This window comes from Copadichromis virginalis, linkage group LG17 (genome assembly GCF_057382275.1).
Source record: "Copadichromis virginalis isolate Kocher_CV1m ecotype Utaka linkage group LG17, C_Virginalis_male_GT1.1, whole genome shotgun sequence".
In the NCBI taxonomy this organism is placed as follows: domain Eukaryota; kingdom Metazoa; phylum Chordata; class Actinopteri; order Cichliformes; family Cichlidae; genus Copadichromis; species Copadichromis virginalis.
The window spans coordinates 8,745,080-8,762,835 of NC_140634.1; the positions used below are offsets into that span (position 1 = coordinate 8,745,080).

Sequence of the window (17,756 nt, forward strand, 5' to 3'; positions counted from 1 at the left end):
AAACCCAGTGCTCAGCCACACCCATACACACACCCACTTACCTATACGTACAAGCATGGAGAACACAACAGCAGCAGCACACAAACATACATAATATAAAATGAGACCACAACAGCTCATCGACCCTGGGTCGCTCAGACCAGGGTCCCTGACAGAAATCTTACAAAAATGAACATTTGTTCACAGCTGGTTTGTGGATTTTTTATTTTATTTATTTCACATTTCACATTTTCATTACTAGTAGCGGTTTATAAAGAAAAAAATATTATTGAGCAGAATTGCGGTCACCTTATTGATGAGGCCATCCAGAACAGTCGCAGCTTTTCATGACACCCCTTGGACAAAGTAAATTGCCCACCCCTACTTTAGACAGGACTCATGTGAATCAAACTTTACTATCAGTGTAAGCCTACTTCCTGCTATCATTAGGACCAAGGTCTGCACTCAGCCTACAGACAGGGTGGGAGAAAAACCAAGCATGCAGAAAGTTTTACTACTTTTTTCATATGTTTGGTTTCCCTTTTTTTTTTTTTGTTAGAGCACATTTGAAATGAAATTCATGCAGAACATGGTCATTATGATTAAGCTCAGAAGTAACAATAGGTGTATCAATAATAATACATGTTTGTATTCAAAGAAGAATGGGGCATATTTTCACAGTAATATTCAAAAGAAAGAGCTGGCAAAGATGAGAAGATGCATTTTCACAATATGCGACAAATTACTTTTCTCGCACCTCCAGCATGGTTTTACATTCTGCAAGGCAATTTCATCAGATCTCACAGATACGGTAACAAATAATCACAAGAAGAAATAGCATCAATCCAATTTTCAATTTTGCTTTTCACAGCAGGAGGGGCTGGTGATGGCAGCGATATGTTCCCATTTATGACACCACGTCCTATTAAGGCGGGGGGGCTCTTTGCATTTTCTAAAGTGTCTTTCTACTCCACGAACCTTATGGAGGGGGAGGAAGACCGGTCTTTCAGACACCAAAGTTAATAAGTGTAGCTGCTAAGGAACGATATCCAAAGAAGTCAGAAACAGAGAAAAATTCATTTATCACCTACCTATCTCTCTATAGAGTTTCAACACATTTATATCACAAGGTATAATACATGCCAGGTAAATGAGTTGTGGATTTGTCAGCCAAATACAACAATGACCAAAAAAAATGGATTCACTGAGCTGCCTGACTTTGGTGTTACTATCAAGTACAAGTCACATGGCGAGCTGTTCAACACTAGCTGTGGTTTTACGATTAGTAAACCAAAGACTCCTCCTGAACTGTGAAGACCCCGTCATGACCATCACTTTAACTGGGTACACAGGGTTGGGTATCTAGGTGAGGTCATATTCACAGACAGTATGAAAGATGGATGCAGCTACTGGGATATCAGTCACTGGTTTGCAGATTCCCGTTCTGAAGCCTTGACATGAATGTTTTAGCTTTTTGCTAATACCATCTTGGCATTTTGAAATAGCTTTCTTAAAGTCTGTTTAGCCCCCTGGTGGCCATTAAAACAAACTTTCATGTTGACTTCACTTTTTCACACTCTGCTTTTCTATGGTCATATCAATTGATGCAATATCACAGCTCACAGCCCCTGCTGAGAAACGCCACCAAAAGCACCATAGAATCACCCATTGTATGACCTAACAGGGATTGGACTGGATCTCTCCAATGACTCTCTTCATAACTTTGCATATATAAAGCTATCTGTTCTTACTTACCAGGTAAACAACCATATCATATTCCCGTGGCTCCTAAAAAGTTTTAATCCGCTCACAGTCACCCAAAATTTCTGACTGAAGACTCCACCCTCGCTTGCTGCTGTGATTCCAAAGTATACTCCAGAGTGTGTGAGAACAATGTGCCATCATTCGATGTGGTCCAGGGAAGTGTAGGCAAAAAAAAAAAAAAAAAAATACAAATACAAATAACCTAAATAAAAACTTTAAATTTATAACTATTTTTGGTTAGACTTGGCATTTAGCACTTATGGTCAGAGAAATCTTGTCATTTAGTTCAACATATGATATAGGTGACTGCAGTTTTAATTCTGCTGTCGGTGTCTTTGTTGTAATTCTGTATGGAGCAGTTTATAAAAATCCCACTTCATTAATTGGTTCATTTATTGTAAAAAAAAAAAAAAAAGAAGAGCAAAAACAAAACACAAGGTGTCTATGGGACAGTTTTTTTTAATGGCGTTTCATGATGACGTTGCTCCTGTTTACAGTGTTGTTTTGGATGCCTCATTATTGTGCTGTTTGAAAACGGAAAATGTAAACAAGTGAGTGGCTTGTTTACATTGTGAATAATTCACGCATGTGCAAGTCTTATGTAACTTTGGTGTCTTATGTGGGAATTCCCTAGCCAAAATTATGGTGAATTTTGATTGGCTCAAAGGTTTGCATGAACAGGAAAAGAAGCAACTGTGGCATTTATCAAAAAAGGGAAAAAAAAGTATGAAAAGGTATGACGCAGAGAGGTTTCTGTTCACTTGTACATTATGACTTCTGTCTTTTCCTTGGCAAAGGCTAAGGTGAAAGCCATATAAAGAGGACAGACACTACACTGCCTATTGTTCCAAACATTTTTGGCACCACCCCCACATGACAGTACAACTCTACAATATGTTGGTGTAGATGTGTAAAGCCTTGTGTTGAACCTATGAACTACCGGTGTGCTACCCCACTGGCAATGTCACTCAAGTCAACTCGTGTGACAACCTGAATTTGACTTCTATGTTCACTTCCTGAGCTCCCTGACCTCTGGAAGCCTGCTGCATTAGTCGACACTGTAAAGTTCTCTCTAAGACAGTGAAAATAAAGAGTTCAAGCCACTTCTTATTTATAGCATGAACCTACTGTGGACATGCACACCTTTCTTTATTTTTGTTTGTAAATAGCAGATATTACCATTACATAGTTCACTGATTCCTCTATGTGCTGCCTGATAGTTGCTCCATTTGTGTGTGCAGTTATGTGTGTGTAAACCACTGTCACTCCCCACTTACTCCTCCCTTTGGATTGATGTTACCTGCTGTTTCTCGCCGCAGTTCTTCTCCTCATGTATCACTTCAGAGTCATTGTTCCTCACCATCCCTCCTTTACCGCGTACGAACAGGTGCCTCCTCTCATTTCTGCTGCCAGCTATCATTTCTTACCCAGCATACTTTGTTGAATATGATCATGCAGCAGCTTCATCAGCGCTGCCAGTGCACTGAATCAGTGGGGAAATGAACTGGGCGGCGTGCAGCTCATTCTGGCTCAGCTCTAAGGTCTTGTTAGTGTTCATTTGAGAGGTACAGTAGAGCAGGAAAATGGAGCCGTGCAGATGGATTTCTGCCAAAATAAGGCTCTTTACACCTGTATAATCATGCGTATGCAAATGATATGGAAATCACTTTACTTTGCATGCATTACGCTTGCATCTTAGGTGGGGTGAAACTGTGATGGAATCCTTAATGCTTCAGAATGGAAAGTCCCCACATTTATACGTGTCATGTTAAAGAGTTGGTTTAGTCATATTCATACATAGATTTTTTCCAAGTGTGACTAGATTTTTCAACAAAGCACCGCATAGGCATGAATCACCTAAAAGTTACTTAAAATACTTAAAGTAATCTACAAATAGGTGCTCCTGACCAGAGATGAGCAGTAACGCGTAACGCGATAAGGTCCGATAAGGTTATTTATTTTCTGCTGTGTTTTACTTGCATCTATTTGAAAGAGTGAGTGTTAAATGTTAAACAAATTTCTTCCAGTCAGAGAATGTTGCATATAATTAAATTTTTGCTTGATGCATAAAGTTAAAAGATTAAAACTAATAAAACAAGTTTTAAAAAGGGACTTTTCCATTTGATTACATTTTGTATGATGGATTATGCAGAAAAAGTAGAATTGGGCTGAAAGATCTATCGCTTTATCACCTATTCAGGTTGTAAATCGTGTTTTTAAAAAGTAACTAAGTAACTAAGTAATTAATTACTTTTGAAAATAAGTAATCAGTAAAGTAACGGGATTACTTTTTGGGGGAAGTAATCAGTAACTAATTACTGATTACTTTTTTCAAGTAACTTGACCAACACTGCTCCTGACAGGCAACCTCATTCAGTCTTCTCTGTTATGGTTCAGTCACACAAGAGTAAAAGTAGAACAGCATGGTGACCAGGAAAAATCAGTGGTTACCGGTGATTGCAATGAATGATTTATTTATTTTTTCGTATTTGATGACTGATTGCAATTAGTCGTGATGACCAGCTGGTTGCCCATAGACTAACCTCTGGACAACCGCTTTCTATCACAAGGTTATTGCACAGATCACCTGGGGGAGCTAGGGCTCGATTTGCAGTGACTGCAGTCCCTTTCAGACAAATTGGCAAAGGTATTCAAACAACTGCCGTGTAGCTTATACATGCAGACAAATTGACAAAGGATTGCAGTCAGTTTGAGTCAGTCTGTGTCAATAAGCGCAGCTTGTCTACAGTGCATCGCTTTGCAACAAGGGACTTAACTCAGCTTGTTTCCAATTGGTTGTATTCTGGTAATATTCTTCTATACAAAACAGGGTAGCTGAGCGACTATGCCATTTTGCAGTTAACTCTTTAAAGCCTTGACCACAAAATAATTCCCAGAAATTCTAATTATGTGAAAATTGAGTTTATTGAACCAATTGACAAACTTTAAATTTGAGATGTATTTGCTACAGCTGGCTTTTTTTAATTGCATAAAAATGTATTGTGCAAATGATTTAGGTTTTTTTCAGGGGGAAAAAATCACACCGATGCTTTTGTTCTTCAGCAGCAGAGTTTCTGCAGCCACTGAATCATTGGTTACAAATATAATTATTCAAACCATAAATGCAAACGCATACAGACCGGGTTCCAAATTATTATGCAAAGAATTTTTGTCGCTGACTTTCCTACAGAGTCTATTCAAATGACAGTCAGTATACTTTTCAAGTCATCAATCATTAGAGCACAATTCAAATTTTATTGAACAAACCTCCCAATGATAACTGTGATTTTGCACAAATACCCCCCCCCCCCCCCAAAATAAAATCCATTGATCCGAATTATTATGCACAACAGAGTTTCAAAACATTTTATTGGTTGTAAAGAGCTGAACATGATCATTTGTTGAAAGTGCAACATTAGGAGATCATATTTACTGAAAGCTATTTCAATCATAAACATCTTAACAGGCCAAGTTACATATTAACCCCTTCTAACCTTCACAATTCTTGCAACCATCCATCATAGATCTCAGATGCTCCATCAGTTCTCAGTAAGGTTATGCCCGTAGCAGCCAGTGCCACAGAGGTATTTTTGCAGCATCAAATGGTACATTGTCTGTCATAGTTCTGGTGCTTTGACTCAGTGTTTTGTGTTTGTGGACCTTTGAATCTTAGTTAATCATTATCGCAGTATTGCTAGAGTGACTTATGTTTCCTAGTTTTGTTTTCTTACCTTTTATGAGAAAGGTAAGAAAGAAAATTAGATATTATACAAAAGCATGATTATCGTACTAATCATGCTTAAGCTTTTGTATAATATCTAATTTTCTAATGTTTTCAGACCTCATCTAAGGCATTGCTCTATTTACCACATTTCTGCAGCAGAGATGCTTTTTCTTTCCCATATTACTTGAAACCTGTGGCATGCTTAATGATGTGGAACATCCTTCTTAAGTAGTTTTTATCTTATTGGGCTCATCCTGTTCCAAACTAATTATGACAGCTGTCTGAGATTGATATCAGTGATCCACAGAGCCTCGAGCCACAATACCACCCATGAGTTTAACTGAAAACAAAAAATTGAATGTTTATGACACTAAAATCTTGTTTGCATAACAATTTGCAACACATTGTAAAGATTTATCAGCTTGGTCAGCATCAGCAAAACAGCATCTCGTCTAACACCAAGCATTCAGACTGTGGTGGAGATGGAGGAGGAGAAGAGGACTCTTATTAGAGCATTTTGCCCCTCAAAAACTCTCAAAGCCAGTCAAGTTAGGAGCCACTCTGTAATATTTTTCAAAGTGTTGTTTGCTCTTTGGCTTCCTTGTCTTATGCTACTATGACTTTGACAAATGTGAGATGTAGCCTACATGATTCTTGAGAATGATCCCACAACACAGATGTGGTTGATATGCTTTGAATATACAAAGCCATCTGAACATAAGCAGATGTTTTGTTATGAAAACCCCATGGGTTTATAAATTACTTTAGATTATTAAATAATTATGAGATCAAGAGAGACTCTAAGAGAATACTGCTCTGAGTGTTTAAAAATAGAGTGGGAGGCAGAGCCTTCAGATTTCAGACCCCTCTTCTGTGGAACCAGCTCCCAGTTTGGATTCAGAAGATAGACACACTCTCTACTTTTAAGATTAGCCTTAAACTTTCCTTTTTAATAAAGCTTATAGTTTGGACTGGATCAAATGACCCTGAATTCTCAGTTCGTTATCTGGCTTCCCACAATGCACTTCTTCTTTTCAGCCACTATGCGTTTATACACCACTCTGCAGTTTATCATTAGTTAATCTTAATATTTGTCTCTCTCCCAAAAAGTTGATTCTGTTCATCTGGGTGTAGCGTGTTCAGTGGGAGAAACTCATCCAAGTGACTTCTTTACTCTCAGCTGACTGTAGGTTTCTGTAACCTTATAAAGAGCACATTTACATAATGACTAAGAGTCAAACCTTAAATACTGATCCGTATGCGTTGGTTTACAGTACACATCCACTGTTAAATATCCGCCATTACTGATCGACATCTCACAGTCTGAGACGGCTAACCTGCCACTTTTCATATCCTCCCTGGTGAATTTGATGTGTCGGTCCACCGAGTTAATGTGATCTGTGAATTGTCCTGAGATTTGATTTTCACTCAGGTGTCATCCACATACCTGAACCTGATCTTTGTGGTGTTCCAGGGTAGGATAACAGAGCCCTCTTTTCCACTTCTTCCATGTACAAGTTAGCCACAATGGGTGAAACTGGGCGCACCCATGTTTCTGCCTGTAGTACTGACCCTTGTATGTGAAACATGTAGATGACGACACAGTTAAAGAGCAAACACATTTGGTCGGTGCTGAGTGTGGTGCTGTTGCTGAGGTTGAGCTCATCCTGTAATCTCTTAGGAACTACCTCCAACGCTTTAGTAACTGGAATGTAAGTGAAGAGAGCTGTAACATCGTACGTGACCATGGTTTTATCTGCCTGCATAATAACCTCTCACTTTCTCAACAAAATCCAAGGTGTTCTGGATATGGAGTTCAGTACCATACCATAGACAAGTACCCTTGTCTTCTGGAAGAATAATAGTGTTGTTGTCATTCCTAAGTAATATGAGTGCCTTCATTTCCTCCATGCTGATGTTGGATGCTGGGGGCTGTGCATTGACGAGTCAGGCCGAAACTTTTATTTGCAGTTGCTCTGCTTCAATGTCTGCAAGGTTGTTCTTTCACATTTCTGTTTCTGTGGCTGTGATCAGTTCCAAAAGCGGGACTTGTCTTGGTGTCATAGCAAAGTTCAACCTTTTTGAGTCTGACAGAAAACTCACTGTTTGGGTGAGTTGTCTGTCAGACAAATTGTTCACCCACTTGTTCACATCCTCCGTGTGGCATCCTTTTTCTTCTGGCTGCTGAGGACACTCTCCATACTTTTCTGTGGTTTCTGATGAAAAGTAAGAAAGTCAAACTTCTTTCGTTGCCTGGTCTTTTCATGCTCTGACTCTCTTCTACACCCATCCCCTTCAAATAGTCGTGGCAGATCACCGACCCTTCCTGAGCATGGTTCTGCCGTAGATGTCTTCCTGTTAAAAGAGAGTTTTTCATCCCCATTTGTTGCCAGAGTGCTTGTTCATAGGTCATCTAATGTCAGGGTTTTTAACTTACAATATAAATCACCTTGAGATGATTCTTGCTGTGATTAAATAAATGGAAGTGACTGAACCCTATCCCAGCTCGTCCTAAGACAGCTGGGATAGGCTCCAGCCCACCCATGACCCTGAATTGGATCAGCGGAAGAGAACGGATGGATGGATGAAGTGAACTAAATTGAGTCAATAGCTATATTTAAAGAAAAACCTTCACAGCAAACAAACTGCAGCATCAGCATGCATCCACTGTTTGATGCCCAAAATATCATCCAGGAGGCCCGCCCTCCCCCACTTCCACACACACACCCATGTGTTCCATCTAAAATGCAAACAAAACCTAGAGCCATGTCTATTATTTGCATTTTGTTTGAAGGTGTCCAATGACATTCAAGGCTAAACTATTACTGCACCCACCAGTGACCTTCATGAGGAACAGCAGAAGCTCCACTGCAGTTTTCACAACTGTGAAGGTCAGCAGTAAATACTGGACATATTTGTGGACCTTTACAATGAGTTTGTACAAGACTTCATGCTACCTTGGGGATTAAATGTAGGTTTGATTGATTATTATTTTGAAATTCAAACTCTTACTCATTGAATATATACTGAAAAAGTACATGCATAATTACCAAGTGTATTGGTACTGTGCCAGAGAATCGAGTTGGCATTTCACCTCTCTCCAGCACATCAAAATGACTGATGATGTGTGTCAGGCTAGAATAATCATTAAATTAAATATGTACTGAGTTAGAGAGCATCTAAAAGGTGTCTGTTTGGCTCAAGTGCTTCACAGCCATGAATGTCTCTGGGTCAAAGCCAGCCTTCACTCTTTGGTGTCCTTCAATTTTTTCCTCTTTTCAACTCAGCCTCATTTTCATATTTAGCCAGAACAGACCTGAGGAAAAATATATTACACAGTACTTCCCCAGGAAACCCAAGGATGACAACATATCCTCTACCAGATTTTATTTGGAATAGTTTGTACTTTCTCAGGTTACCATGAACCTTTAGTGGAGTTGTGTACTTGTAACATTGACCTCTTATTGAGAGAAGGAACATATTCATTCTATTTTTAATGCAGTTTTGGGCTTATAAAAACAAATTTCAATCATTTCTAAAAGATGAATGTTTGCGTGCTTGTAACATTCTCAAAGTATTTCTTGGTTACTGGACTCGATACACACAAAAACACTTGAAATACTTGTGTATTCAATTTCCACGAATATTCGAGATGCTTGTATTTTCTCTGTGGAGATTTTATTTGTTGCTGTAGTAGACTGAGTCGGAGTGCCTGAGTGACCTACTGTAAACTCCCCAGATTGTTGTGAAAAAACAAAACAAAAAAACAAAAATGTAGTGATGTACTGACTATCTGTGCACAAAGTGCATTATTCAGATATGGCTGTGAAGGCCCAGGGCCCCTCTTTGTTGCTTTTAATTATACAAAACCTCGTTGTATAAACTGATTTGCATAAAAGGAACATCAAAAAACGAGACAAAAATGATGCAGTGATGTGTAACATTACAGAAAAGCTATTGAAGTGACCCTATTAATAAAACTGCTGCTTAAGCTTTGATGCAGGGACAATTTTGAAGAACCTTAAGTTAAAAAAAAAAGTGCTTTGCTCATTGTAACTTTAGTTGGCTGTTAGACCTCCATGATGCAGAATGATAGACATGCAGGATTCGACACTAGAAGGCTGTTCACAGCAAATTCAAAAGTGTTAAATGTTTTGGTGTTAATAGTCTTCTTGCAAGAGTTAATTTTACACTAAGTAGAGTCACATTCTTTTAATGTAACTCTGAGATGTTTAATGATAGTAGTTAAAACCAAGTGTTAAAAATGAGTGTTTCTATGTCAAATCTGGAGGTGTTACAATGGAAACATTAAAGCTGCAAGCAGCGTTATGAGGGCCCTCGCACCCTGGCGTGTCGAGCCACGCCCAACACCTAAAACCAGCACATCCAATGTGATGTCACATTGATGGAATTCATGCATTTAACCACCAGCTAACATTTCATCTCATTGAACCATGATTATAGTCGTCCCACTAGGTGGCGCTCTAACTATTACTGACAAATGGCATAACAAACATTTCCGAACTCGAGTCTCATCACACCTGCGACGTTTGGGAGAGATTGGATATTGTGTTTTTGAGTGACAGCAGATTACTGCGTTTTGGCGAGTGATTGAAACTCTAAGTGCCGCCATGACCACCCCGTTTCCCTGAACGTAAAAAGCTTCGCAATTTAACATCACAAAGGTCTTTAGATTCCACAAACTTCAGATCGGTCCAATCTGATGAAATCCCTTGGAGGAGTTCGTCAAAGTATGAAGCCTGAAAAGAGGGGAAAATGTCGCCAAAATTACACATGAATTTTAAAATGGCTGACTTCCTGTTGGATTTGGGATATTGCTCCAAGAGACTTTTTTGTACATCTTAATATCTTCCATGAGCTTACCAAGTTTCAGACTCATAGATAAAACACAGAGCAGGGGCTGATATTTTGAAACTTTGTAGGGGGCGCTGTGGAGCAATTTCGCGCTATTCAATGAAAATGATCATATGACAACAAAGCCTTCATCCATTTGGGGGTGTGTGCCAAATTTAAAGCCTCTATAAACTTTCCAAGCCCCTCAAAAGCCACTTCATCTTTCATGTTGAACCGCGTTGCCACCAGGGTGCGCCGTTCAGTGTAAAGTCACAATTTTTGCACTGAAGCATCACGAGGGACTGATGGTGATATTCACCGCTTTTGAGGTGGCCACGATGAACCTGTGAAAATCAGTACAACAAAATTAAAGCCATGACATATCCTGTGGCCACTAGGTGGCGCTGTCCGTATTTCCGATAATGGGCACGTCAATCTGTTCAGGGCGGGTCTGACATCATGCCTGTAAAGTCTGGTACTGATCAGACTGGATTTCATTGAGTTATACTAATTTCTTTCTTCATGGCGTGACATCAAAGTTCGCCATGCTGCTGGGGTCACACCCTTTTGCAAAAAGTCACAGTTTTCACTGTAACCCAAGACCAACTCCTTAAGGCTTTCCTGGAGAAATTTGAGGCTGCAGATGTCACCCATCACTATACTGTACCCCAAAGTGTAAAACATGACATTTCCTGTTCCCACTAGGTGGCGCTGTCCCTGGTGTCAAATATGGCAGTTGAAATATGTTCAGGGGTGGAGCCTTATCATATGTGTTCACTTTGGTCAAGGTCAGAAAATGTATGACAAAATGAGAGGCAATAAGATTTTCATGGCGAGTCATCGAAATTCGCCATGGCGCCACGGCCTCATAGTATTGTGAAAACTCAAAAGCTCCGCAATTTAACATGGCACAAGGGTGTAGTTGACACTGTCCAAATTTGAAGGTTATGAAATGAAACCCCAAGGAGGAGTTCGTTAAAGTTCGAGGCATGGAAATGGCAAAATTAGAGCCAAAATGTCACCTTCTCTTCCAAATGGCGGACTTCCTGTTGGGTTTGCGTCAATGGGCCCACAGACTTTTTTGTTCGTCTTGGCATGATACACATGTGTGCCAAATTTCATACATGTAGCTCAAACGATGTGGTCGTAGGGCTGCATTTAACAAGGCATAGGTGGCGCTCTAGAGCCATTTCCCAGTGCTCATATGTAAAACCATTAAAATACAAAATTTTTCACCAGACCTGGCATGTGTGCAAAATTTCATGAGTTTTTGAGCATGTTTAGGCCCTCAAAAAGGCCCTTGTTTCGCCTGAATAATAATAATAATAATAATAATAATAATAAGAAACGGAGCAGATACAATAGGGCCTTCGCACTCTCGGTGCTCGGGCCCTAATTAACTCTTGACCTCTTAACTCTGAACTCCTACAGGGGCTATGACACCAACAGAGTACATTCACAGACTCCGCCCCCAGCACGGCTCCAATCGAAGCTGAAGTGAAGTCGTTTCAGAACATTTTGCTCTACATATTTGAGTTGTTTGCCATGCTTGGTAAGTCATGTTTTCAAAGATTGTTTCAATTATTATTATGAGCTTTTACTTCTGTGGCTCTTTGGAGTTGAGACAAAGCTGTGTGAAAGGCATTAGCCATGTTGCTCGCTGATAGCATAATATTCTGTTTTAGCTAGCTGAAAGGTATTGTTTGCGGGCAAATACCACAGCCTTGAAGAAAGCTTGCATGTGAATTTTCAGTCAACCTTTTGGTCAAATACACCTAAAACAATGTGTAGAATGTGAAATGTTGGTATAATGGTGCTACTTGAAGCCTGAAAACGATCGCCCATAAAAAAACAAAACAAAACGAGCAAACAGCAGTAGCTGACGTCCTGACTGGATTCTACGTTAGCATTTAGATCCCTCCAGAGTTTTGTGCACACGGTTTAGGTAAAAATGAAAAAGGTTGAGGTTTTACATTTAGTTCAGTATTACCTGTTGCCTGTGTCCTTGTCTTTTGGGAAAATACTTTACACAAGTAATGGCTCAAAGAGGATTCCTTTTTTTTTTTTTACTGTGCTGCAATTGTTTACTGGATTATTTGTGCCATTAATTAGTGTCAACTAATTTTTATTCAATCTCCGCACAGGATATGCTTGTGAAGATGGAATATGGGGGAGAGCAGAAGTGCGTTGAAGTTCCACAAAGGGATGAATGAAGGACATGAATATTGTATTGAAGAAATAAGTGATGAGAATGCTGTTATTTGCATTTACCATGTCAGACCTTTTGATAAACAAAATTCTAATGAAAGTGAGAACATGTATACTGTTACATCTTTCAGAAAATGTTTTGAAATTGTGGTGCACAGTTCAGAATAAATGTTTTTCAAAAACCATTGCATCTTTTTAGTAAATGTTTATTTCCAAAAGAAATTTCTAGAAGTTCAGAACAGTAAAATTCCCGCTTTTTAGAATGAATTAGAAGATAACTCTTACGTAGTTAAACTAAAATACTCTTTGAGAGTTAATATATAAACTCTTAACACCAAGTGTTAAATTATCAACTCCAGACAGATTTGGTGTTTAACACTAAATCAGAGTTAACGTACCAACTCTCCAAAAAGAGTTAAATTAACACTCTCTGGTGTGGACCCATATAGACACTTTAATAGTGTTGAAATCAAATCCGACAGTGTTAATTTGGACATGCTGGATTTGCTGTGTAGAAGAACGAGTTCACCTTAAATCTGAGTTTTGGATCAGTAGCTTTGGGTGTAATTTTGTGATGTTCACATGTATGCAGCCTGATATAGAATCATGCTAATAATGATTTTTTTTTTTTTTTTATAAAGTGGGGTATATTTGATGTCCAGCGTAAAGCAAAGACATTTGAATACATTTTGTTTTTAAAAGAAGAAAGAGTTAGACGATTTTTAAAAAAAAAATCGTTACAAACACACTAAAATTGACCACAAAGTGATCAAAACTGCAAATTTAAAAAATAGCAGTTTTGTTCGGGTGTCTCAGAGTGAGCTCAAAACTGCCTCATAGTCTCCTTATGAATTATCCTTTCCTTTCCTGCTTCTGTTCAAATAAACGTGACAGTTGTTGCTTTTACGGGGAAAGCTTCCTAAAGAGTTAAACATCAAGTGCGCTCACTGCGCCGTGGTGGTGGCACTAAACCAGTCCTGGGGCTCCCAGAAGGAACTCTTAAGATTCTTTCATCTCAGTGAGGGAGGCAGTGCGTTGGACTCGGACCTGCGACAGTATCGTAAAAAGAAAGAAAGGGAAAAAAAAAAAAAAGGAGCCCTTCCTCCTCACGGCTCCATTCTTTTGCCTCCATCACTTGGCGGAGTACAAGCGGCGTGTGAGCATCCTCTTCCTCCCTCCGCTGGGCACCGGCCTGCCTCTGTACACTGTGACAGCGAGGCTACTCGGTGCGGCGCAGCGCACCGGAGCGCAGCTGGAGGAGAGCAGAGGGGAGAAGCGAACAGGAAAGCAGAAGAAGGGGAGGAGGTGGAGGACGGACGGACTGCTACCCTCAGACAGGCGGGATTATACCCCACAGTATCCCGTCCCTTCAACATGCCTCGAGGGAATAAAAGACTTGCTGGGATTATCGCGCTGATCGCCTCGTTGCTGCTCGGCTCTTGTGGGACAGGTGCAGGTGAGCGGCTCCGCGCGCCTCTGGCACTGTTTAGGAGAGATGTAGAGTGGGGTGTTTTCTTGAAAGTCATCCCTGTGGTTTACTATTCCACCTGGACTCACTCAGCTGTAATGAATGAGAATAATATGTTTGGACGGTTGTAAACACGCCCGCTAATTAACCTGCCAGCTGGCAAAAAAGAAAGAAAAAGTCTTCTTCGTCTTTGTTCTCATATATTCTGCAGATTGTTAATTCACAAAAAACCCCTGAAAAGGCTATTATAAATAACTATAATAACTCATAAAACACATTACAGTTTGTTTATTTGGATTTAATTTCTTGATTATTTTTTCGAGTCATTATGGTACAAATGATTTTAAAATGAAGAAATATTTCGTGTCTGCCCTGCGAAAGCTTTAACTGATCTGACCTGTTTTTCCGGGTTTGGCAAGGAGAAGCTCAGCGCAGTAAATTTAGTGAATTAAACAGTTGGCTGGATCTAATCCGACCACCACAAGGGCTTGTTGTTGAAAGGGAGCGCATATCCTCTGGGGATTTACGGCTGTCAAGTTTTAAGAGAGAGTGAATTCCAATTGCCTTCTTATTTTATCATTTTTCAGCATTTGATGTTTTCTCATGAGAAGGAGAGTGGGAGAGACTGTGGGCTCGTCCTGGAGAGGCAGGGAAGCTGTGTAGGATCCTGGAGCTTCTTTAAGGTTCAGAAAAAGATCCTTAAAAAGTGATTTCATGGTGTGAGGAGATTTCTTTAAAAGAAACCACTGAACATGTCTGTATAACAGATATAGAATTTTTGTCTGCAACAAGTGTGCTACATCTCCTGTTCACTGCTGCTGTTCAGTCCATGAGTGCATATGAGCTGTTAGTTTTTGATGGGAGGAATTTAGTGAATGGTTTCAGGACCTCCACAGTTGAAGTGGTTCAGTAAGATGTCATGGCCCCCTGCTTCCCACTGTAATTACTGTAGTCTACTTCCATGATACTGTAAATAAGGGCAATCTTGTATGTGACATCTCAGATTAAAAAACAAAACAAAAGGATCAGATGGTTTTGTGCACACAACTGGCCAAAAAAAACAAAAACAAAAAACAATCAGGAGGACGACTGTAAAGATGGGCATCCACAGGCATAGCACTTTCTCAGCTGCATTGATTGTTTGGATAGATAGTGGACGTATTTATATTACTGCCTGAAAATGACCTAAATTTGGATGAAAAGACAGTGTTGGTGCAGACCCACTTTGTTCAGGTTCATGAAGCCTAACAATCGCAAAGCCAGCAATTTCACTTTGCTTCATATAGTTGATCTACAGAGTAATGTGTATTAGTGGGAGCCTTTATCATCCGTCTAACAATCTGTCGTCTGTCCATATTATGCTTCCTAAGCAATGAGCAGGTGTCAGCTCAGTAAAGAACTGCCATCTCATTCATCATGTTTCCTACAAGGAGGATGGGATGCTTCTGTCCATTCTGTAATAGTCTCTATCTGTCAATATACCCACTTTGTCACACAAGCACGCACACACTGAGCCAATTTCTCTAACGTTTCCAAAATGACAATATAACATACCCACATGACAAACTAAATGAACAGCTGTGTGATGGTGAGGAAGTGAACTGCTGAACTCGTCACTTTCCAGAACAGCTATGAGTCAGTTTATTTCCCAATGTGGACAGACAACATGTTACACAAACTAATTCTTTCTTTGGCGACCCAGTCCTTACCCTAACTAACTCCCAGCTCAAACAAAGACTTCAGCCTTGGACACAACAAGATGTTTCAGGCTGTGTGTACTTAAAGTCAAGGTATCTGTGATGACACGGAAGGTGCTGAGGTAGAGGGTTTTAGATGCCATTTAATGACCAAACAATGAGTTTGATTGAAATCGTCTTTGCTATTTGTGTGTAGCATCAATTTAGGCAGAACAGGTGATCTCAGTGCCAGCACACATAAGCCGGTGGCTGAGCTGCTATTCATCTTTAAATCCAATTAGCATAAGTCATATCAGGCATGGTATTTATGCTGCTTTAGCCTGCATACAGCTGCTGCACATCTGCAAGCTGCTTTGCAACCCACCTCCACCACAGCTGCTTCATTCCACGGTGCTTCTGACCTCATCAGCGTCATTATCTGATGGCTGCTCTGTTCTCTTTGAGCTCGCTTTGCGTGTATGCACAGAGAAGGACAGAGAGGTCCCAGAAAGAGCAAATGTGAACAAATGTAAATTGCTGAAAATGAAAATAAAAATCTTTTGACTGCTGTAGTCCTGACTGAAATACATTTTTCATCCACTAACTCACGATCACAAGCCTAACCCGAAAGATGGTGATACCTAAAGCGAAATTACAGTACAATACAGAGTCACTTTAAGGTGAGAATAATGCAGACAAATCCAATGATTTTTCATACCTAAGTTGGAAAGTAGGCCAAGAAAAGTGTTTTGTGTCGTGATTGTCAACAGCCACAGTGGAAATTAAAAGTTTTACTTTCTCGCCCAGCGCTCATCCTCTGCTAATCAATTCATGAAGAGGAGAATTTATTTTTAAGGCTCTCTTACCATTAAACGTACATTTCTAATTGGGGGTTTAATGACCATTTAAGAACATTATGCAACTGCTGCTGCTGCTAGTAACAAAACAGAGGTCACCTGCTGGATAAATATGTCATTTTAAACATTTGAGTAAATGACCAAGGCTATTATTTTTTCCCCAGCGAAGACTCTTCACCCCTTAGATCATTAGCATCATCAGCAGCACCACCATTATCATCTGTGAGAAACAATCTGGATCTCCTTCCTCCCACACACACCCTCACTGTTTGCTTTGTTTCATTTCACAATACAGGTAGACACATTTCTTTTTGCATTTTTCTCAAACTTGAAAGAAAACACAAATTTTCTTTATCTTCTTTTTGATTATTGCACCGACAGGGACACCAAGGTAGCACAGGATGCGTTTCATCTCTCAGATGGCTGAGGGTAGATGTTTGATTATTTAAATAGCCGAGGCTGGGACGACAATGACTTTAAGGTGTTGTTATTTTCTAAGAGTGCTGGAAATTCATCTCCACCAGTCACAGCCAGACAGAGAATAAAAAAATGTGCTGGGGGAGAAGTTGATTTAAATTTGTGGCTGGCTCCCCGCTTCATATGGGAACAGCCCTGTCTCATCAGAATTTATTACTTTTCAATGAGCTGGTGGTTTGCACAGAGTGATCTAAAACCACGGAATAAAATCAATTTGATGCGAATGTGTCTCTGCAAACCATCCCTGTCCTTTATGCTTCATGAGGTTTAGAGAGCCAGTATGTGGCAAAAGAGCAAAGTAGTTAAGTATAAATTGCCCTTATTTTTATGTCATGTATTTAGCAGATGTGGAGTCATGAAGAGGTTCTGATTAAACCAAGGTTGCACAAAGGTGGCAGTACCTGGTGGTGTGAGCCTGGAGCTGTCAGTCATGAATCTAGATTTATTAATCCAGGGACAAGTAGTTAAGCCATAAAAGTGACAGAGAACTGCAGTCCATCCATCAGCCTTTGTAACCTCTGGGATTTTGTATTTGCCCAAGGCCAGCTCCCCAGCGGACGTCTGCCTGCCTAAAAACAGACCCATTCATCAAATGGGCCTGTCATTATATCAGATGACTTGTTATCGGTTCAAGAATTGGCCACATTCTGCTGAGGTCACTACTCACTGTCACTCTCTGGAGCAGCAGGAAAGCAGAAACTGTAGTCATCAGCTATTAGCAAAACCACACTGTGATTACCATCACTCTC

General features: G+C 39.9%; 1 protein-coding gene across 1 annotated transcript in view; it reads left to right on the forward strand.

The window, feature by feature from the left end:
• Window positions 1-13,613: 13,613 nt before the first annotated feature.
• LOC146688950 (contactin-associated protein-like 4) overlaps window positions 13,614-17,756 on the forward strand; it is a 130,619-nt gene continuing 126,476 nt past the window's right edge. Inside the window, exon 1 of the mRNA XM_085437227.1 lies at window positions 13,614-13,985. Within this exon, the coding sequence (XP_085293353.1) occupies window positions 13,904-13,985 (82 nt within the window). The 5' untranslated portion in view covers window positions 13,614-13,903. The remainder of the gene's footprint in view (window positions 13,986-17,756) is intronic.